The sequence below is a fragment of the Staurois parvus genome, unplaced genomic scaffold (assembly GCF_062004578.1).
Source record: "Staurois parvus isolate SC_StPar_1 unplaced genomic scaffold, SC_StPar_1.0 ptg000657l, whole genome shotgun sequence".
Classification (NCBI taxonomy): Eukaryota; Metazoa; Chordata; class Amphibia; order Anura; family Ranidae; genus Staurois; species Staurois parvus.
In genome coordinates, this window is record NW_028318453.1 from 4393227 (window position 1) to 4416337 (window position 23111).

The following is a 23111-nucleotide window of genomic DNA, read 5'->3' on the forward strand; positions in this document are numbered from 1 at the left end:
TGAAAAGAAGAATGAGAAGAAGAATGAAAAGAAGAATGAGAAGAATGAAAAGAAGAATGAGAAGAATGAAAAGAAGAATGAAAAGAAGAAGAAGAAGAATGAAAAGAAGAAGAAGAATGAAAAGAAGAATGAAAAGAAGAAGAAGAAGAAGAATCTTTTCATTCTTCTCATTCTTCTTTTCATTCTTCTTCTTCTTCTTTTCATTCGTCTTTTCATTCTTCTTCTTCTTCTTTTCATTCTTCTTCTTCTTCTGAGGATGAGGATGAGGATGAAGAAGAAGAAGAAGTAGGATGAAAATAAGAAGAATTCCAAGCCGGCATTCTCATTCTTCTTTTCTTCTTCATGAAAAGAAGAATGAGAAGAAGAATGAAAAGAAGAATGAGAAGAATGAAAAGAAGAATGAAAAGAAGAAGAAGAATGAAAAGAAGAATGAGAAGAAGAATGAAAAGAAGAATGAGAAGAAGAATGAGAAGAATGAGAAGAATGAAAAGAAGAATGAGAAGAATGAAAAGAAGAATGAAAGGAAGAAGAAGAAGAATGAAAAGAAGAAGAATGAAAAGAAGAATGAAAAGAAGAATGAAAAGAAGAATGAGAAGAATGAAAAGAAGAATGAAAAGAAGAAGAAGAATGAAAAGAAGAATGAGAAGAAGAATAAAAAGAAGAATGAGAAGAATGAAAAGAAGAATGAGAAGAATGAAAAGAAGAATGAAAAGAAGAAGAAGAAGAATGAAAAGAAGAAGAAGAATGAAAAGAAGAATGAAAAGAAGAAGAAGAAGAAGAATCTTTTCATTCTTCTCATTCTTCTTTTCATTCTTCTTCTTCTTCTTTTCATTCTTCTTTTCATTCTGCTTCTTCTTCTTTTCATTCTTCTTCTTTTCATTCTTCTTTTCATTCTTCTTCTTCTTTTCATTCTTCTCATTCTTCTTTTCATTCTTCTTCTTCTTCTTTTCATTCTTCTTTTCATTCTTCTTCTTTTCATTCTTCTTCTTCTTTTCATTCTTCTTCTTCTTCTTTTCATTCTTCTTTTCATTCTTCTTCTTCTTTTCATTCTTCTTCTTCTTTTCATTCTTCTTTTCATTCTTCTTCTTCTTCTTTTCATTCTTCTTCTTCTTTTCATTCTTCTTTTCATTCTTCTTCTTCTTCTTTTCATTCTTCTTCTTCTTTTCATTCTTCTTCTTCTTTTCATTCTTCTCATTCTTCTTTTAATTCTTCTCATTCTTCTTTTCATTCTTCTTTTCATTCTTCTTCTCATTCTTCTTTTCATTCTTCTTCTTTTCATTCTTCTTTTCATTCTTCTCATTCTTCTTTTCTTCTTCATGAAAAGAAGAATGAAAAGAAGAATGAAAAGAAGAAGAATGAAAAGAAGAATGAGAAGAAGAATGAAAAGAAGAATGAGAAGAATGAAAAGAAGAATGAAAAGAAGAAGAAGAATGAAAAGAAGAATGAGAAGAAGAATGAGAAGAAGAATGAAAAGAATGAAAAGAAGAATGAGAAGAATGAAAAGAAGAATGAAAAGAAGAAGAAGAAGAATGAAAAGAAGAAGAAGAAGAATGAAAAGAAGAAGAAGAAGAATGAAAAGAAGAATGAAAAGAAGAATGAGAAGAAGAATGAAAAGAAGAATGAAAAGAAGAATGAGAAGAATGAAAAGAAGAATGAAAAGAAGAAGAAGAATGAAAAGAAGAATGAGAAGAAGAATGAAAAGAAGAATGAGAAGAATGAAAAGAAGAATGAAAAGAAGAAGAAGAATGAAAAGAAGAATGAGAAGAAGAATAAAAAGAAGAATGAGAAGAATGAAAAGAAGAATGAAAAGAAGAATGAAAAGAAGAAGAAGAAGAATGAAAAGAAGAAGAAGAATGAAAAGAAGAATGAAAAGAAGAAGAAGAAGAATCTTTTCATTCTTCTCATTCTTCTTTTCATTCTTCTTCTTCTTCTTTTCATTCTTCTTTTCATTCTGCTTCTTCTTCTTTTCATTCTTCTTCTTCTTTTCATTCTTCTTTTCATTCTTCTTCTTCTTTTCATTCTTCTCATTCTTCTTTTCATTCTTCTTCTTCTTCTTTTCATTCTTCTTCTTCTTCTTCTTTTCATTCTTCTTCTTTTCATTCTTCTTCTTCTTTTCATTCTTCTTCTTCTTCTTTTCATTCTTCTTCTTCTTTTCATTCTTCTTCTTCTTTTCATTCTTCTTTTCATTCTTCTTCTTCTTCTTTTCATTCTTCTTCTTCTTTTCATTCTTCTTTTCATTCTTCTTCTTCTTCTTTTCATTCTTCTTCTTCTTTTCATTCTTCTTCTTCTTCTTTTCATTCTTCTCATTCTTCTTTTAATTCTTCTCATTCTTCTTTTCATTCTTCTTTTCATTCTTCTTCTCATTCTTCTTTTCATTCTTCTTCTTTTCATTCTTCTTTTCATTCTTCTCATTCTTCTTTTCTTCTTCATGAAAAGAAGAATGAAAAGAAGAATGAAAAGAAGAAGAAGAATGAAAAGAAGAATGAGAAAAAGAATGAAAAGAAGAATGAGAAGAATGAAAAGAAGAATGAAAAGAAGAAGAAGAATGAAAAGAAGAATGAGAAGAAGAATGAAAAGAAGAATGAGAAGAATGAAAAGAAGAATGAGAAGAATGAAAAGAAGAATGAAAAGAAGAAGAAGAAGAATGAAAAGAAGAAGAAGAAGAATGAAAAGAAGAATGAAAAGAAGAATGAGAAGAAGAATGAAAAGAAGAATGAAAAGAAGAATGAAAAGAAGAATGAAAAGAAGAAGAAGAATGAAAAGAAGAATGAGAAGAAGAATGAAAAGAAGAATGAGAAGAAGAATGAGAAGAATGAAAAGAAGAATGAGAAGAATGAAAAGAAGAATGAAAAGAAGAAGAAGAAGAATGAAAAGAAGAAGAAGAATGAAAAGAAGAATGAAAAGAAGAAGAAGAAGAATCTTTTCATTCTTCTCATTCTTCTTTTCATTCTTCTTCTTCTTCTTTTCATTCTTCTTCTTTTCATTCGTCTTTTCATTCTTCTTCTTCTTCTTTTCATTCTTCTTCTTCTTCTGAGGATGAGGATGAGGATAAAGAAGAAGAAGAAGAAGAAGTAGGATGAAAATAAGAAGAATTCCAAGCCGGCAAAAAGTGTATCTGCAGAGCTCCGCTAAGTGTATCTGCAGAGCTCCTCTATTTCTGACAGTTCTCTGACATTCACTCCATACAGCGGTTGAAACATTGTATCTATTTGTTTCCATTTATGGAAACAAATAGATACAATGTTTCAACCGCTGTATGGAGTGAATGTCAGAGAACTGTCAGAAATAGCGGAGCTCTGCAGATACACTTAGCGGAGCTCTGCAGATACACTTTTTGCCGGCTTGGAATTCTTCTTATTTTCATCCTATTTCTTCTTCTTCTTCATCCTCATCCTCAGAAGAAGAAGAAGAGGATGAGGATGAAGAAGAAGAAGAAGAAGTAGAAGTATGATGAAAATAAGAAGAATTCCAAGCCGGCAAAAAGTGTATCTGCAGAGCTCCTCTATTTCTGACAGATACACTTTTTGCCGGCTTGGAATTCTTCTTATTTTCATCCTACTTCTTCTTCTTCTTCTTCTTCATCCTCATCCTCATCCTCTTCTTCTTCTTCTGAGGATGAGGATGAAGAAGAAGAAGTAGGATGAAAATAAGAAGAATTCCAAGCCGGCAAAAAGTGTATCTGCAGAGCTCCGCTATACACTTAGCGGAGCTCTGCAGATACACTTTTTGCCGGCTTGGAATTCTTCTTATTTTCATCCTACTTCTTCTTCTTCTTCTTCTTCATCCTCATCCTCAGAAGAAGAGGATGAGGATGAAGAAGAAGAAGAAGTAGGATGAAAATAAGAAGAATTCCAAGCCGGCAAAAAGTGTATCTGTCAGAAATAGAGGAGCTCTGCAGATACACTTTTTGCCGGCTTGGAATTCTTCTTATTTTCATCCTACTTCTTCTTCTTCTTCTTCATCCTCATCCTCTTCTTCTTCTTCTGAGGATGAGGATGAAGAAGAAGAAGAAGTAGGATGAAAATAAGAAGAATTCCAAGCCGGCAAAAAGTGTATCTGCAGTGCTCCGCTAAGTGTATCTGCAGAGCTCCGCTATTTCTGACAGTTCTCTGACATTCACTCCATACAGCGGTTGAAACATTGTATCTATTTGTTTCCATTTATGGAAACAAATAGATACAATGTTTCAACCGCTGTATGGAGTGAATGTCAGAGAACTGTCAGAAATAGCGGAGCTCTGCAGATACACTTTTTGCCGGCTTGGAATTCTTCTTATTTTCATCCTACTTCTTCTTCATCCTCATCCTCATAAGAAGAAGAAGAGGATGAGGATGAAGAAGAAGAAGAAGAAGTAGGATGAAAATAAGAAGAATTCCAAGCCGGCAAAAAGTGTATCTGTCAGAAATAGAGGAGCTCTGCAGATACACTTTTTGCCGGCTTGGAATTCTTCTTATTTTCATCCTACTTCTTCTTCTTCTTCTTCATCCTCATCCTCTTCTTCTTCTGAGGATGAGGATGAAGAAGAAGAAGAAGAAGTAGGATGAAAATAAGAAGAATTCCAAGCCGGCAAAAAGTGTATCTGCAGAGCTCCGCTAAGTGTATCTGCAGAGCTCCGCTAAGAAATAGCGGAGCTCTGCAGATACACTTTTTTCCGGCTTGGAATTCTCCTTCTTCTCATCCTTCTTCTTCTTCTCATCCTTCTTCTTCTTCTCATCCTTCTCCTTCTTCTCATCCTTCTTCTTCTTCTCATCCTTCTTCTTCTTCTCATCCTTCTTCTTCTCATCCTTCTTCTTCTTCTCATCCTTCTTCTTCTTCTCATCCTTCTCCTTCTTCTCATCCTTCTTCTTCTTCTCATCCTTCTTCTTCTCATCCTTCTCCTTCTTCTCATCCTTCTCCTTCTTCTCATCCTTCTTCTCATCCTTCTCCTTCTTCTCATCCTTCTCCTTCTTCTCATCTTTCTCCTTCTCCTTCTTCTCATCCTTCTCCTTCTTCTCATCCTTCTCCTTCTTCTCATCCTTCTCCTTCTTCTCATCCTTCTCCTTCTCCTTCTTCTCATCCTTCTCCTTCTCCTTCTTCTCATCCTTCTCCTTCTTCTCATCCTTCTCCTTCTCCTTCTTCTCATCCTTCTCCTTCTTCTCATCCTTCTCCTTCTTCTCATCCTTCTCCTTCTCCTTCTCCTTCCTCATCTCCAAGGGCATTTAAATTAAAGGTACAGTGTTCTGCACTAATATAAAGGCTCTCTGAAGCCTAGAAACCCTTTTTATAAGTTAAATTCGCAGCGAATAAATTCGCATCGAATCGAATTTCTTCCTCAAATTCGGCGAATCAGCCGAATCTAATTTTTGAATAATTCGCTCATCTCTAGTTATAACAATAAAGAATTTCTTGCAGTATGGTCACCGTGGATCTTGTATGTCCATCCTTCAATGTCCGTGTCTACTCATGCCTCCTTTTAGGTTTTGGCACTCCTCATTCCTGGCCTCGATGTCTCCTTCCTCCCTCTTCTTTGCTCTACTTACCCTTTATCCTTCACTATCATATCTTTATGCCTCCTGATGGTGGAGGCTTTCATCCCTTTTTCCTTTACTTCCTTTTCGTTTTCTACTTGCTGTTACAGTTGTATTCAACAATACTTATGACCCACAAATTGTTAAATATTTGGTGTGACGTATATGGACCACCCTCTTGTTGTCAGTTTGTTTGACCCCGCCCCATGTGACATCATTGACCCAGCATGCCCTGGTCATTGATGTCACACGGGGGTGGGGTCACATGGATTATGTCACTGGGTGGCCCCACTCTTTACATATTTAAGAACTGTCAAGCCAGCGGAGCAGTCAGAAGGCCGTGAGCCAGCGTCAGGAGTGAAGCCTTTTTTTTTTCTTTTTTCTGGGTAGCGGCGGTGGTAGCGGGCATCGTTATTGATGTTGAATCTACTTTGGGGGATATTCTTTTATTTTCCTTCTTTTAATAAAAGACTTGTCAAAGCCTGGCTCCTGTCTTTTTTCACACAACAGGTTTTTTTTATGAATGGGTAGCGGTACCAAGTACCCCATACTCATTCACAAGGGGGGGCGGGATCTGAGGGCCTCTTGTTAAAGGGGGCTTCCAGATTCCGATAAGCCCCCCGCCTGCAGACCCCCACAACCACCGGTCAGGGTTGTGGGGAAGAGGCCCTTGTCCCCATCAACACGGGGGCAAGATGCTTTGGGGGGGAGCTCCCCTGCCCCAAAGCACCCAACCATATTGAGGACATGTGGCCTGGTGTGGCCTGGTTTCCTGACCTGCTGGGCTGCATGTTCAGATAAGGGTTTGGTATGGATTTTTGGGGGGACCCCCACGCCATTTTTTTTTTTGGTGTGAGGGTTCCCCTCTATCCATACCAGACCTAAAGGGCTTTGTATGGATGGGGGGGGGGACCCCTGCCATTCTTTTAATAATTTTTTAATTGCCAGCAATTCTTTCTTTTACAACATTAATGCATGGTTTTCACTACTAAAATACCGCATGACTTGATAAAATAACTCATGTGGTATTTTAGTACCGTTTTTTAGTGAATTCAAACGTTTGGGTTTTTTGTAAATGCTGTGCGGTATCCTACCACATACTCGGATGCGGTAGGATACCGTTTAATGAATTCTGCCCATTGCCATTGATTGAAGTAGCATGGAGCGTAACACTCAGTTTACTCTACATTCTGTGTTCACATTTTGAGGTGTATTTTTGCTCTTCAGTGTTATAGCCTATGCATTGCTGGCAAAAGGAGCAGCACCCCTTTGGAGCAAAAGTACCCGTTGCTGGATTTTACTCACGGAATACCTCACATATTGTCAACCTCCTTGTAACATTGATGTACAGTCAGGTCCATAAATATTGGGACATCGACACACTTCTAACATTTTTGGCTCTATACACCACCACAATGGATTTGAAATGAAACGAACAAGATGTGTTTTAACTGCAGACTGGCAGCTTTAATTTGAGGGTATTTACATCCAAATCAGATGAACGGTGTAGGAAATACAACAGTTTGCATATGTGCCTCCCACTTCTTAAGGGACCAAAAGTAATGGGACAATTGTCTTCTCATCTGTTCCATGGCCAGGTGTGTGTTATTCCCTCATTATCCCAATTACAATGAGCAGATAAAAGGTCCAGAGTTCATTTCAAGTGTGCTATTTGCATTTGGAATCTGTTGCGGTCAACTCTCAAGATGAGATCCAAAGAGCTGTCACTATCAGTGAAGCAAGCCATCATTAGGCTGAAAAAACAAAACCAACCCATCAGAGAGATAGCAAAAACATTAGGTGTGGCCAAAACAACTGTTTGGAACATTCTTAAAAAGAAGGAACGCACCGGTGAGCTCAGCAACACCAAAAGACGCGGAAGACCACGGAAAACAACTGTGGTGGATGACCGAAGAATTCTTTCCCTGGTGAAGAAAACACCCTTCACAACCGTTGGCCAGATCAAGAACACTCTCCGGGAGGTAGGTGTATGTGTGTCAAAGTCAACAATCAAGAGAAGACTTCACCAGAGTGAATACAGAGGGTTCACCACAAGATGGAAACCATTGGTGAGCCTCAAAAACAGGAAGGCCAGATTAGAGTTTGCCAAACCACATCTAAAAAAGCCTTCACAGTTCTGGAACAACATCCTATGGACAGATGAGACCAAGATCAACTTGTACCAGAGTGATGGGAAGAGAAGAGTATGGAGAAGGAAAGGAACTGCTCATGATCCTAACCATACCACCTCATCAGTGAAGCATGGTGGTGGTAGTGTCATGGCGTGAGCATGTATGGCTGCCAATGGAACTGGTTTTCTTGTATTTATTGATGATGTGACTGCTGACAAAAGCAGCAGGATGAATTCTGAAGTGTTTCGGGCAATATTATCTGCTCATATTCAGCCAAATGCTTCACAACTCATTGGACGCCGCTTCACAGTGCAGATGGACAATGACCCAAAGCATACTGCAAAAGCAACCAAAGAGTTTTTTAAGGGAAAGAAGTGGAATGTTATGCAATGGCCAAGTCAATCACCTGACCTGAATCCGATTGAGCATGCATTTCACTTGCTGAAGACAAAACTGAAGGGAAAATGCCCCAAGAACAAGCAGGAACTGAAGACAGTTGCAGTAGAGGCCTGGCAGAGCCTCACCAGGGATGAAACCCAGCGTCTGGTGATGTCTATGCGTTCCAGACTTCAGGCTGTAATTGACTGCAAAGGATTTGTAACCAAGTATTAAAAAGTGAAAGTTTGATTTATGATTATTATTCTGTCCCATTACTTTTGGTCCCTTAAGAAGTGGGAGGCACACATGCAAACTGTTGTAATTCCTAAACCATTCACCTGATTTGGATGTAAATACCCTCAAATTAAAGCTGACAGTCTGCAGTTAAAGCATATCTTGTTCGTTTCATTTCAAATCCATTGTGGTGGTGTATAGAGCCAAAAATGTTAGAATTGTGTCGATGTCCCAATATTTATGGACCTGACTGTATATGCTGATCTGTATTCACAAGTGGTTGGTACATGCCTCTGCCCCGGGGATTTCTAACCACACACTGTTAAGCCATAATTTTTTAAGCCACCCATGGTCCCCTTAAAATGTTTGCTTTGGAATGACTGAGGCCTCAGGGAAAAAAATAAATATACTGCTGTTTTTCAATTCCTTAAAGATCAAAAGACAGATATTATTGTACAGGTGGAAACACATGCAGTTGATCATTTAATTCGAGCATTAAAAAGGCCCTAGGTTGGCTGGACATTCTATGCTACTCACACGTCCTACTCCTGTGGGGTATCTGTGTTAATAGCCAAAACAGTCCAGTTTAAAATCGGTGGAGACAAATGCCCAGGGCAGATCTGTGTTTTTACATGTACATGTATATGGACAACCATTATTGCTGCTAGCATTTTATGTGCCGCCTCCTTATAACTCTGCAGTGATCAGTGAGGGCTTCTCATATATGTCTAGGCATCTGTCGGTGCAAGTAGTGTGGATGAGAGACTTTAATACTGTCCTAAATCCCAGCATTGATTGGCCCCACATGTTTCTCCTCACAAATCACTAAAGAGACCATATTCTGCCCCCAACTGATGGAGTTTGCTTTAATAGAATCCTGATGATATTTACCCCAACTTACAGGTGTTTTCCTGTTTTCGACAATGCATAATACTATGTCCCAAATAGATCTTATTTTACTCTCCAAAACACTGACTCCTAGACTAGTTGCTGCTGAATTTGGCCCCCACCATCTCTCTGACCACTCATCTTACTGGGTGAAACTGGACGTGGTGCTACTCTCTCCTACACCCACTTGGTGCTTTCACCTCTTTTGGCTGACAGCCTTAAAGGAAGCAGACGACTTATCTAGAGAATGGCAATTTTTCTTTCATAATAATACTGACTCTGCCAATCTCTTAATGGTATGGGAAATGTTTAAAAAACATACCCGCCTTATTTTGACAGAAAGGATAACATGATTAATGAGGTCCTCTAGAGCTGTGTTTCAGCAGGCGACAGATAGCTTGACAGAATTGGAGGCAAAATTTATGGCAGACCCTACCCCTAAAATTTGGTTTTCCTATAACTTTCTGTTTCAGTGACATTGGCCAGCATGGAAAAACACCAATTAATATCTGATAATGTTGCAACAATAGAGCATTATTTATTGCACTGTCTAACCCTGATACCATACATCTACAGTAATTTAAAGTCTAACTCAAATCAATTTTTTTTTACGTTTGGGATAGATTGCAAGAGGTTTTTATTTTTTCGCAGCAAACAAAGGCTACGATGGCCACTTCCTTGGCTGTAAAGGATAGAAGTGTATAATTCCACCTTCATTCACTTTTAAAATTAAAGAAGTTCTAAAGCCAGAAGGGGTTTTTTTACCTTAAAGAATAAGTTCACCTTTGGAAGAACAAAAAGTAAATGTACATCTTGCAGGTAAAAAAAATGTGCATTTATTATTATTTTTACTAGGAGCCTGTAAAGTATTGCATCCTCGATCAGTAGATTGTGGTTGCAATGCTGGACTCTTGCAGGCTGTGTAAGCTGCCTGCTTGTACCTCATATAGTACACACAGGCAGTTACACACTGACAGGAAGCATCGGGAACTTACTACAGAGCCAACAGCTGCAAAGACTGTTGGTATTTGTAGTTTTCACATTCACAGAATGCTGTGAATGAATGCCACGGCCGGGTGGGTGGAACCCCACACGGCTGTGTATTTTTTTAAATTGTGACAGCGAGTGGGGGGAGAAAATCCTGAGCCACGTTGCCTGCGTATATAGATATATACAGTATATACAGGCAGCGTGGCTCAGGATTGAGTCCGCAGGTGTACCATGGTAGGAAGTGGCTTCCTATGGTGGCACACTAAGAAGAAGAGGAGCCAGTAGCAATGGCAGGTGACCCTAGAAGCGGAGGATCAGGGCTGCTCTATGCAAAACCATTGCACAGAGCAGGTAAGTATAACATGTTTGCAATTTTTTTTAAATTACCCTTTATGCTCACTTTAAATAGACCCAAAAGTATTATAGTTTCGCTTTCAAGTCCTAACAACAGAATGAAAAAAAAAGTCTGGAACAAAAACCAGGAAACATGAGAGCAAGGCCTACATAACTGGCCTTTGTAGTGGGAGGTTTGGGTACTCAAGAGGTTACAGCTTACAGGATATGGGCAGGCATAAGGTCTCTTTCCAAAATTTGGGTCCACGTTGATGGACTGGGGTCCTCAGAGATCATTAGCAGGGACAATGGAAAGTCAATATCAGTCTGAGGTTAGACTCAGAAGAGTTTCTAACTAAGCTGCCCTGAATATTGTATTGGCTATTCATGGCTTTGACTTTGTATTGAGTCTATTATTTCTATAGTTGCAGTGGGGCTGGGTGTTAATGTATTTGTGGTGCACATAGAGTCAAATATATGGTTGCAGTGTTTAGTGTTTTCCCTTGCCTTCAAAGACCTTAGATCAAAATTCTAGTTCTTATTTCAACATACCTAGGCAGTGTTATAGAAAATGGCAGCTATGGCCATTCAACTCCAAGATGTGTATGTTATCTGATTATTTATACTTAAACAATATTTATTCATGGTATTCCGCAAGGGTAATCTCACATATGCAATACCATAGTCATGTACAGAGATTTGTAAATCAGTTGATGGCTTGACAGTTCAGTTTAGAGCACAAGCAACTGTGACAGTTATCATTCATGGAATACCTTGAATGTAACTATTTTGGTAAACAGATAAATCAATGGGTTTTGTTCCATTTTACCTGTTTCTATTTTACTGAAGGGGGAGGAGAAGCAAATAATTATATTTGAAGGGTCACAACTTACCTACCCAAAAGGACCCTGATTGTTATTGTTCATAATTAAAGTGTTACTAAACCTACGTCAGTAGAATCAGTCTGTATATGCACTAAAGCATGCTTGTTATACTCACGGTGGAACCTAAGGGGTTAATCCTCCACACTGTGTAAAAAGGATGTTTTATCCTGTATTCTCCTTCTTCCACAGTCCCCGCTTCATCAGGCTAATAGTACAAAGCTCTAGGAGTCTAGGAGCACATGTTCAGTTTAGTGTGTATTGCTAGAGAGTTTTTTTTTTCTTTGGGAGGGTGCATGTGATCAGAACAGGGCTAAAAAGCGCTGTCCAGACAGAGAGTCAGGGTTATGCAGCCTCATAGGACAGTCAGAGCAGAATGAAAACTCCTCCTGCAAGCTTTAACCAGTGCTCAGCTGGACACAGATAGAAGTCACAAGACAGCTATATACTGCTGATGAGAAAATGTATTTAGCAGATATTTGCTAAAATAATAGTATTTCCATGTTCTCTGTTCTGTGGGAGACCAGATATAGTGAATTCAGGATCCTGGTTTAGTAATACTTCAATGTAGGCATCATAAATGGAAAATCCCCCTAAAGCTCTTTAGTGCAATGACTATGAGCAAAGAGCATTCATTACAACTAATCAGATTTCATAAGTAATTTTGGTTGGAAAAAAATGAATGTTGATCAGCTGCAGTCGTTTCTACCTTAGTATTTCTTTACCAATCCACACCATATACCATCACAAAGTCCTTCAGGACTTTCATCTATAGCATTTTACCAGTGGAAAAAAAAAATCAGTGTTTTTCCTAACAGCATTTTATAGATTCTACTAGTGTAAATATACTGTAGTTAAAAACACCCTCAGCATCAGTAATACTATTTCTACATTATCTCATTTGTATTTAGGGCTCGTATATACTTGCTTCAAAATGTGACATTTTACATGTTTTTTTAAAGCATTCTGAATGCCGTTCACTAAATAAAATGGTTACCTTACAGTCTTGTTCACACAGTTGTGTTTGCTTTGTTTTGCTTCACTTCAAAAATTATACCCATCTCTAAAACCTCTATAGAAGTCTGTGACAATGCTCGCTCTCAGCACCTGCAGCATTTGAGGGGCTTTTATTCAGCTTTAGATTCACTTTGATTGGGAGGTATTGCACATAAGAGATACAGTGGGGATCGAAAGTTTGGGCACCCCAGCTAAAAATTTGTATTAATGTGCATAAAGAAGCCAAGGAAAGATGGAAAAATCTCCAAAAGGCATCAAATTACAGATTAGACATTCTTATAATATGTCAACAAAAGTTAGATTTTATTTCCATCATTTACACTTTCAAAATAACAGAAAACAAAAAAATGGCATCTGCAAAGGTTTGGGCACCCTGCAGAGTTAATATCTTGTACTGCCCCCTTTTGCAAGTATCACAGCTTGTAAACGCTTTTTGTAGCCAGCCAAGAGTCTTTCAATTCTTGTTTGAGGTATCTTTGCCCATTCTTCCTTACAAAAGTCTTCCAGTTCTTTGAGATTTCTGGGCTGTCTGTCACGCACTGCTCTTTTAAGGTCTATCCATAGATTTTCAATTATGTTGAGGTCAGGAGATTGTGAAGGCCATGGCAAAACCTTCAGTTTACGCCTCTTGATGTAGTCCTCCGTGGATTTCGAGGTGTGTTTAGGATGATTATCCATTTGTAGAAGCCATCCTCTCTTTAACTTCAGCTTTTTCACAGATGGCATCAAGTTACCATCCAAAATTTGCTGAAATTTTATTGAATCCATTTTTCCTTCTACTCGTGAGATGTTCCCTGTGCCACTGGCTGCAACACAACCCCAAAGCATGATTGATCCAACCCCATGCTTAACAGTTGGACAGAGGTTCTTTTCATTTTATTCTGTGCCCCTTCTCCAAATGTACCTTTGCTCATTCTGGCCAAAAGTTCAATTGTAACCTCATCGGTCCACAGAACTTGTTTCCAAAATGCATCAGGCTTGTCTATATCTTCATTTGCAAAGTTCAAACGATGATTTTTGTGGTGAGGACGTAGAAGAGGTTTTCTCCTGATGACTCTTCCATGAAGACCATATTTGTACAAGTATCTCTTTATAGTGGAATAGTGTACCACAACTCCAGTGTCTGCCAGATCTTTCTGGAGGGATCGTGCAGTCAAACGTGGGTTTTGAATTGTTTTTCTCACAATCCTGCGAGCTGTTCTGTCTGATATTTTTCTTGGTCTTCCAGATCTTGCTTTAACTTCCACTGTTCCTGATGACTGCCATTTCTTAATTACATTCTGAACAGAGGATATTGACATCTGAAAACGCTTTGCTATCTTCTTATAACCTTCTCCAGCTTTGTGAGCTTCAACTATTTTCAGTTTCAGTTTTCTAGACAATTGCTTAGAAGAACCCATGGTGCTGATTGTTGGGGCAAGGTCAGATGAGTCTGGGCATTTAAAACCTTTGAGATTGACATGACCTGGTCTTCCTAGATGATGATTGAGAACAATCCATGACACTGGCAGGTCTCAGCTTTGCAAAGGGGGCAGTGCATGCTATAAATTCTGCAGGGTGCCCAAACTTTTGCAGATGCCATTTTTTTGTTTTCTGTTATTTTGAAAGTGTAAATGATGGAAATAAAATCTAACTTTTGTTGACATATTATAAGAATGTCTAATCTGTAATTTGATGCCTTTTGGAGATTTTTACATCTTTCCTTGGCTTCTTTATGCACATTAATACAAATGTTTAGCTGGGGTGCCCAAACTTTCGATCCCCACTGTATCTCTTACGTGCACACACTAAGACTGGGAAACCAACAGGTGCCATGTAGTAGCTGGTCAGTGGCAGAGGATCAGCAGGGTGGCAGGAGAAACTAGCAGATGTCACACAGGGTGCACAGCATGGGAGCAATAAACCAGAAGGTGAACGGGACTAGATTGAGAGGGGGATCAGCAAACCAGAGGATCAGCGGAGCTGAGGGTTACTACTCAGTAGGGGATTAGCAGAGCTGGGAGTTAGTACTGAGCAGTGTATCAGCAAAGCTGGGTGTTACTACTGAGCAGGGGACCAGCAGAGTTGTGAGTTACTACTGAGCAGAGGATCAGCAGAGTTGTGAGTTACTACTGAGCAGAGGATCAGCAGAGTGGGGGGTACTACTGAGCAGGGGATCTGTTGAATGAGGATACTAATGAGCTGGGGATCTGCTGAGCAGGGGTAATAATGAGCTGGGGATCTGCTGAACAGGGGTAATAATGAGCTGGGGATCTGCTGAACAGGGGTAATAATGGGCTGGAGATTAGATGATTGGGAGTATTACTGAGCTGGGATTCTACTGAGCCCATTTAAAACAAATAGAAAATCAGCACATACAGGGCATTTGCCAAGCTTCATTAAAGAGCATTACAGAAGCATATCAAAAAGCATGTTGAAGCGGTAAGCACTTTCATGTGTGTTAAAGTTGAACCAAGTGTAAACAATCCCTTGGAGTAATGCAATATGTATGCTCATGTTACAGAAGGGATACACATTTATGGCAGAGGCATATACCGGGGAGTTTGCTTTATCATCTGGGAAATGGAGACTAAGGCTTATTGGTGCCTCTTCCCCTTTACCATCACTGTCCCGTGACATGGTAAACAATGCTTTTTCTACAAGAGAAATCAGAGACTACTACATACCTCAAAGCAAAGATGTAATATTTAGGTAAGTCTTAATGGGATTTTCATTAGATTAATGTCTGTAACTACATGAAAATTTAAATATCCTAATTCCTCTACATTCACCGTTTTTTAACTATTTGAATACCGGGCAATTTTACACCTTCCTGCCCAGGCCATTTTCCAGGTTTCAGCGCTCTCACACTTTGAATGACAATTGCGCGGTCATACAACATTGTACCCAAACTAAAATGTTATTGTTTTCTTCACACAACTAGAGCTTTCTTTTGGTGGTATTTAATCACTGCCGGGGATTTTATTTTTTGCTAAATTATCAAAAAAAGACCGAAAATTTTGAAAAAAAACACGTTTTTCTTTGTTTCTGTCATAAAAGTTTGCAAATAAATAATTGTTCTTCATAAATTTAGGCCAAAATGTATTCTGCTACATGTCTTTGGTGAAAATAACCCAAATTAAGATGTATTTTTTAGTTTGTAGGAAAGTTACAGAGTTCACAAACTATGGTATAGATCTGAATATTGATCAATCCGGAAATCCAATACATTTTTCCGTCCGCCTTTTGGCTATTGGCCGGGCGTGTATTGGTTAAATTTCCCCCATTTGTTCACATACTCTAAAGCCAATCATTTTTATTGTCCAGTGACCTGGCCTGCGATTTAGTAACAAGAAACCACTTAGTCTGCAATTATTATTTTTTTTTAATTTATTCAGTACTTATTCTCAAGTGCCAATTTCTAGTGCTGGTTGGTTGCAATGGATTACTGCACAGAGGGACAAGACATCTTGACTGAATCAGCCCTGGTTCACATCACTGCAACTTCAGGTGCAATATGAGATTTACAAATCATACCTGAATTTGCATCCAATGTATTTCTATGGCACTGCCTTAATAAGTGCGATTTGAAGTAGCACGATTTCAAAAATAGTAGTTCCTGCACTACTTTTTTCTGGTTTCATTGCAACTTGCACTGACTTCTGTTAAATTAAGTTGCAAGCCACAGTAAAATCAGAGGTACAGATTGCACTGATTCTTCAAGTGAAGTAGTGCGATTTCAAAGTTGCATTCAGTGTGAACCAGGGCTAAGACTTTTTGCTGTCAAAGAAATGAAATGAAGAAGTGATGAGAGTTGTAAATCAGGCCGGGTCAGCCATGTACTCAATTTTGCTTTCTTTTTCAATGTCATATTTTGTTACTGTACTTGGTCTTTTTTGCAATGAAGAGAGTATACAAGAATGCTTTCAGTTTAGACTAGACAATTATGCAAAGTATTCCATTTCATCTTCAGATAAAATTCTCAACACATAGGTTATTCATTCTATGTACAAAGCCATAAATCTCCTGTCAAAATCTGTTAGAAGGACACTTCCTGTCTATGCTGCTTCTGTAATTTAATGCATTTTGTTCTGCCCTTGTGATAAAAGGTACACCGTAAAAGCAGCAATAGAGCATATTGCCACAGTTCACGTACATACCTCAAAGTCAGATGTATTCATCAAGGTACAGATCTTTGATAATAATGAAGAAGTTGTAAGTGTCATCGGAAAAGGTCAAGCAGTGATTCCCGCATTTTGTTTTATGCCCAATGAAAGACCCTTAAGTTCTTATTGTGAGTAATTTTCTACTAGATTCTATTTCCGTACAAAATGCAAATAGATATTTAATTGTGTAATTTATTTATTTGTGGCTATGAATTGTGAAATATGTTTTAGCTGAAAAAAAACGTTCTGTGAATGTCTGTAGCTAAAGAAAGATATTTAATGTTAATTATATTTAATATGTATATTTACATACTGTAGGTGGATGCCGCATCGGTGCGATGCTGCATCTGGCCCCATCGGCTCTAAGGGTGAGAACTCAGTGATCACATGACCGCTGATCGCTGAGTTCTCCTCTCCGCTCCGAGCAGAGAGCGGTGACTGTCACTCACCGCTCTCTGCTCTGCCCCCCCCAATCGCTGACCGGAGTGCTAGGCTGTGCAGGGGGAGGGAACGGCTGGCTCAGGCTCTCAGCACTTACCTGAGAGGCTAAGCCAGGTGCCGCTCCAGACTCTGAGGTGGATCCCAACTTTGAAGTCAGGATCTTTCCCCAGCCTGGACTGGCTAAGTGGTGTCACCTGAAAATGGGTCACAGGAGTGCAGAATGAACTGCACTCCTGTGATCCACAGGAGAAGTACAGTACTTCTCCTTTAACAAGACAGTACAGGCAAACAGCTAAATCTATCTATCCATTCAGTCGTATCCGACCCTTGGCGATTGCATGGACCGTCATGCGTATGCAACTTATTTTACAGGGTAGGTTACCAGGTCTTTCCCCAACCCCTATCATGCAGGAGTTCCCACCTGGCCAGGGATGAAACTAGGACAATTTAGACAGAAGCCAATTAACCTACCAGCATGTCTTTGGAGTGTGGGAGGAAACCAGAGTACCCGGAGGAAACCCACGCAAGCACAGGGAGAACATGCAAACTCCATGCAGGAAGCACCATGGTTGGGAACTAAGTGTGATTGCTTAATGAAAGAGTAGCAACCCATGCATGAGGTTATTTCTGTGATCTCTGTGCCTTGCCTCCTATCTACAAGCTTTACTTTTTTAATTCAAAGCATTGTGCAATGCCTTTTCCTGTCCCATCCTAAATGCTGATATTAAAGCGGAACTTTACCTATAACAGTCTGATAACAATGAATGTTTTTTACATACGAACATACATTCCACAGTATTAATTACAGTATGGTAACAAAAATTAGTGTGTGCTGTAAATTGCCTCCAGCATTGCTCTTGTTTCTTCTTGCTGGAAGCCACTATCTTGATGAAGCCCAGAGCAGTCACTTCCGTATTGAGATCACTTCCCCTCTCCTTGGTCTTAAAACTATATGTCACTTTTTTCAGTTAAAATATGTACATTTGCAGCCTTGATTGTATGTCCTGACTCAGCTAGAGGAATGCAGATAGAAGCTTTAGGTTGCTGAACTTCACAGGCTGCTGATAGAAGAAAAAGGAGAGAATATCAGGGAGATAGGATAAAACACTATCCTGTAGTTTAAACAGGATACTGTACTATACTGTACTATACTGTAAGTTTAAAGCGATTCTAAGGCCTCTTTCACACGGGTGGTTGTTCTGCCGCTTGGAAATGCATTTTTTTTTATTTTGACATTCCAACAATCCTGGCACAGAGATCACTCGCATTTGTACATTGCTTTCAACTGCAATTATGTGCGTTTATATGCAGATGCGTTTAGCTGCGGTAGTAAATTCTTGCCTTTTCTATAGCAACTGTTTATTTATTTTTTCTTTGTATTGCGATTACCTGCGTTTATGTACAGATAGCTGCGGTACATCGCTCCTGGACGCTGTCAACTCTATTTTTCCTAAATGCATAACACCGTATGTTATGAAAACATTGCTAAACGCAGTGTGTGAATGGAGCCATAGAGATGCATTGTCTGCATTTAGCTGCAGTAAATAAGCTCCTCTAAACTCAGCTAAAAGCTGAAATCTAACCGCCCGTGTAAAAGGGGCTGTAAGGTTAATATATTTTTTTTTAAATAACAAACATGCTATACTTACCTGCTGTGTGCATTGGTTTTGCACAGAGCAGCTTGGATCCTCATCTTCTCGGGTGCCCCGCAGGCTCTTCTGGCCCCTCCCTCCTGTTGGGTGCCCCCACTGCAAGCAGCTAAAATTCCATCTCCATGTTTGGAACTTTGAAACAATTAACAATGTCTACTCCAGTAGACTGCCACTCTGCCCATCTTTATTTATCACATTGGGCTTGTGCATTTTTTTTCTCTGTTTTTTGGGGTTTTTTTAGTAACTCTGAGCAGTGGTCCTGCACTCCAGCTACATCTCTTAATGCCATGAAATATTAACCCAATTTAATAATGCAGGAATGCAGCTTTCAGCACTCAGTTTGCTGTCAGTTGGACGCATCTAACATAAAGCCCATTATTCTTCAGCCATGCAGAGCCAAAAAATATATATTTTTTTTCAATTACTTCTAGATATTGTGAAACCACATTGCTCATAATTATTATTATCATAAATAAAGTAATTTGCAGGTATTTAAAGCATGTCTAAAGCCAAGAAAAAAATAATATATGGCAGTGTAACAGTCCTTAGATATTGTGGCTAAATATATTCTTCTTTTCCAGCTTTTTATCTTTATATTCACCTTGCAGTTTTGCCAGAACTATACCACCTGTCCTAGGGTGTTACTCAGTACATTGTATCTACAATGAAGGAAATAAATATTTGATCCCCTGCTGATTTTGAATGTTTGCCCACTCACAAATAAATGATCAGTCTAAGATCATTAGAATAGCAACAAAAAATTCAAAAGAAATGCATGTCTAACAAATTGTGCACTGATTTGCATGTTTATGAGGGAAATAAGTATTTGATCCCCTTCACAAAACATGACTTAGTACTTGGTGGCAAATCCTTTGTTGGCAATCACAGAGGTCAGACGTTTCCTGTAGTTGGCCACCAGGTTTGTACACATCTCAGGAGGGATTTTGGCCCATTCCTCTTGGCAGATCCTCTCCAAGTCTTTAAGGCTTGGTGGCTGCCGTTTGGCAACGCGAACTTTCAGCTCCCTTCACAGATTTTCAATCAGATTAAGGTCTGGAGACTGGCTAGGCCATTCCAGGACCTTAATGTGCTTCTTCTTGTGCCACTCCTTTGTTGCCTTGGCCATGTGTTTTGGGTCAGTGTCATGCTGGAACACCCATCCATGACCCATTTTCAATGCCCTGGCTGAGGGAAGAAGGTTCTTACCCAAGATATGACGGTACATTGCCCCGTCCATCGGCCCTTTTGATGCAGTGCAGTTGTCCTGTCCCCTTAGCAGAAAAACATCCCCAAACCAGAATGTTTCCACCACCATGTTTGACAGTTGGGATGGTGTTCTTGGGGTCATAGGCAGCATTCCTCCTCCTCCAAACACGGCGAGTGGAGTTGATGCCAAAGAGCATTTTGGTCCACAACACTTTTAACCAGTCCTCCTCTGCATCATGCAGATGTTCAGTGGCAAACTTCAGAGAGGCCTGAACATGTGCTTTCTTGAGCAGAAGGACCTTGTAGGCACTGCAGGATTTCAATCCTTGTCGGCGTAGTGTGTTGCCAATTGTTTCCTTGGTGACTGTGGTCCCAGCTGCCTGGAGATCATTGACAAGATCCTCACATGTAGTTCTGGGATGATTCCTCACTGTTCTCATGATCACTGACACTCCACGAGATGAGATCTTGCATGATGCACCAGACCTAGGAAGACTGACAGTTGTTTTGTGTTTCTTCCATTTGCAAATGATTACACCAACTGTTGTCACCTTCTCACCAAGCTGCTTGGCGATAGTTTTGTAGCCCAGTCTAGCCTTGTGTAGGTCTACAATCGTGTCCCTGACATCCTTGAACAGCTCTTTGGTCTTTGCCATGGTGGAGAGTTTGGAATCTGATTGTTTGATTGCTCCTGTGGACAGGTGTCTTTTATACAGGTAACAAAATGAGATTAGCAGCAGTCCCTTTAAGAGACTGCTTCTAATCTCAGCTTGTTACCTGTATGAAAGACACCTGGTAGCCAGAAATCCTGCTGAATGATAGGGGATCAAATACTTATTTCCCTCATTAACATGCAAATCAGTGCATAATTTGTTAGACATGCATTTCTTTTGCATTTTTTGTTGCTATTCTGTCTCTCAGTGTTACAATACACCTACCATTCGATTTTTAGAATGATCATTTATTTGTGAGTGGGCAAACATTCAAAATCAGCAGGGGATCAAATACTTATTTCCTTCACTGTATGGAGAAGCTGACTACAAACACCTTCCCCTCTCCTCTTCTCCATAACAAGAGAGAAGGGTTCTGTAGTCCTCAGAGATAGCTGGAAAGTGATGAAAATGCAGCAGAGGCAGAGAGTACAGGAAGGTATCAGTTCACAAGATTTCTGAAAGGATAAGCAAGTATTTTTGCACTTATCAAACATGTTTAATAAAATACGTTCATTGATAAATTTAAGCAACTAAAAGTGAACATATAAGTGAAGCTTATCATTGAACTTCATACCCTCAAATATACAGTATATAAGGCAGCCATCAATTAAACTTAAAATAACAAAATTAAAATTTTGCTGAGCATTTAGCTAAGATCTCATGAATAAATTAGATCCCTATACTATTTATTCTATTTATATCCAGAGGAAAGAAAGTCTGTGCTCCAGAATCCAGCACTTTGACATGGGAGTGATGTTGTTTGCTTAAACTACTGACTTCTCCCCACATACTGACATTTTTATAAACTAATATCTCTTATAACAGCAAGCAAAAGCCAGGTTTTGTCAAATGGAACAAAGAAAGGGAGGAATGGCTCAGGTGGAAGCCAGAGAAACAGCAAGCCTTCATCAAGACCTGGCAGTACTGCGGCAACTCAACATACAGAAGAGAATGAAAGCAATGAAGAGAAAACACCCACCCCACAGCCGGTGAGAATTGATGGCGCTGTTTACTCTGTTGATTTTGACCAGTTCATTCTGAATTAATTAAACCATGGTAGTAATAATCACAGCGGTGGAAGGCAAGGATAAAGATTTGGGAGCCCCAGAAATGAATAGAAGAACAGCAAATTTATTAAGGCTACTAGCTATCTATTACTTAACAAAATTATTTTTTAAATGCAGAAAGTAAGTTGATATTGCAAAGAAAATATTTTTTTCCTGTATAAATACTGTGAAGACACACAATATTTGTTGAGGAAAAAACATAGCAATTTGTCATTGTGTATAATTCCAATAAAATGCTAATGATTTTTGCAAAAAGGGGTTGTTAGCCCCATATCCAAACCCCAGCCTGGAGGAAAGGGGCATCCTTTTTTTGCCCCTGTCCTAATCAGAGACCTTTCAAGCATGAGTAGCCTGATTAACAGCTGTATTACTGCTGATATAATATTTAGGAATATTTGACCATAAAGCCCCAGTTAAAACTATGGCAAAGTATGGATACCTTTAAATGAAATATATTATATTGTAAAATTAAAATTCAAATAATAATGCTTTGACAGTGTCAAAGCCACATAAATTGAATATTGGTAAAAATAGGCTGTCAACTTTGGCTTAGTTATTGCATTATCTTTGCAACCTAAAAACTTTTTAGCTGACCTCTGAGCAATATGTGTGAACTTTTATTAATGAAACACTATAAAATGATGTTTATGCCTATTACTGATTGCAATTACACTGTTAAAAAAACTGGGCTGTTGTGGTAATGGCCTCTGATACTGAATACGAACCTTGAAATGAATTGACATAATATGAATCAGCTTTTAGATTTCAGTTGATTGGAATAAGCCTTTCTTTTCTGCAATGGCCATGATCTTATTAAATGTGAATTAATGCACAGTGCAATGGAAGTTATTCCTCCTAGTTTAACAACATCATCCATTTGGACAGATTATAAAGATTATAAAAATATAAGACTGGCTCCAATTATACTGGAGGAGCAATCAAGTGTTAACCGTTTTACTTGAATAACCACATCTACAGCATTAAAGTGATTGGGACCCAGCACAGTCAATTACTGCATAAAGGGGCGAGCAATGTATGGGTTTACATAGTTTAGATTGCAGTCAACTGTGTAAACTAAAACTATTCTGTGTGGTATGGAGAATTAATTATAGGGTGCATTATGCTTTGTCTCTAGGCCGTATTTGTTGCAAATACTTTGTAGCCAGCTCTGTAACAGACTTAAAGTTACTATTGCTATTTTTTTAAGCAGCCTGTAAAACAACAGTGATTATTACTTAGTAGTCTTGCCACACGTGACACCAGTCTTGCTGTCTTGCATAGCTAAACCAACCACTGGAATCTTTGGCATCTTTCAAGTGTTTTGGATGCCCTTCTGCTACAGACTGTGGCTGTCCTGTTGGCTTCTATGTCACTAATTTGTCCCTACAGTGATTTAGCGGCTAGCGGCTGTCACAGCAATGCACAGGCTTCTAACGAACCTGTAGTGACCAGTGATCTGTAAGAAACCAAAGGCAAGAGTCCCCAGTGATAGGAACAATAAATATTATAGCAATTCCTTTACAAACA

At 38.9% G+C, this 23111-nt stretch overlaps 1 protein-coding gene across 1 annotated transcript in view; it reads left to right on the plus strand.

Annotated features, from left to right (window-relative positions):
- Positions 1 to 23111, plus strand: part of ADGB (androglobin) — a 387180-nt gene that overhangs the window by 285961 nt on the left and 78108 nt on the right. The window contains exons 26-28 of the mRNA XM_089694277.1: positions 14864 to 15051; positions 16449 to 16633; positions 21343 to 21506. Of these exons, the coding sequence (XP_089550403.1) occupies positions 14864 to 15051; positions 16449 to 16633; positions 21343 to 21506 (537 nt within the window). The remainder of the gene's footprint in view (positions 1 to 14863; positions 15052 to 16448; positions 16634 to 21342; positions 21507 to 23111) is intronic.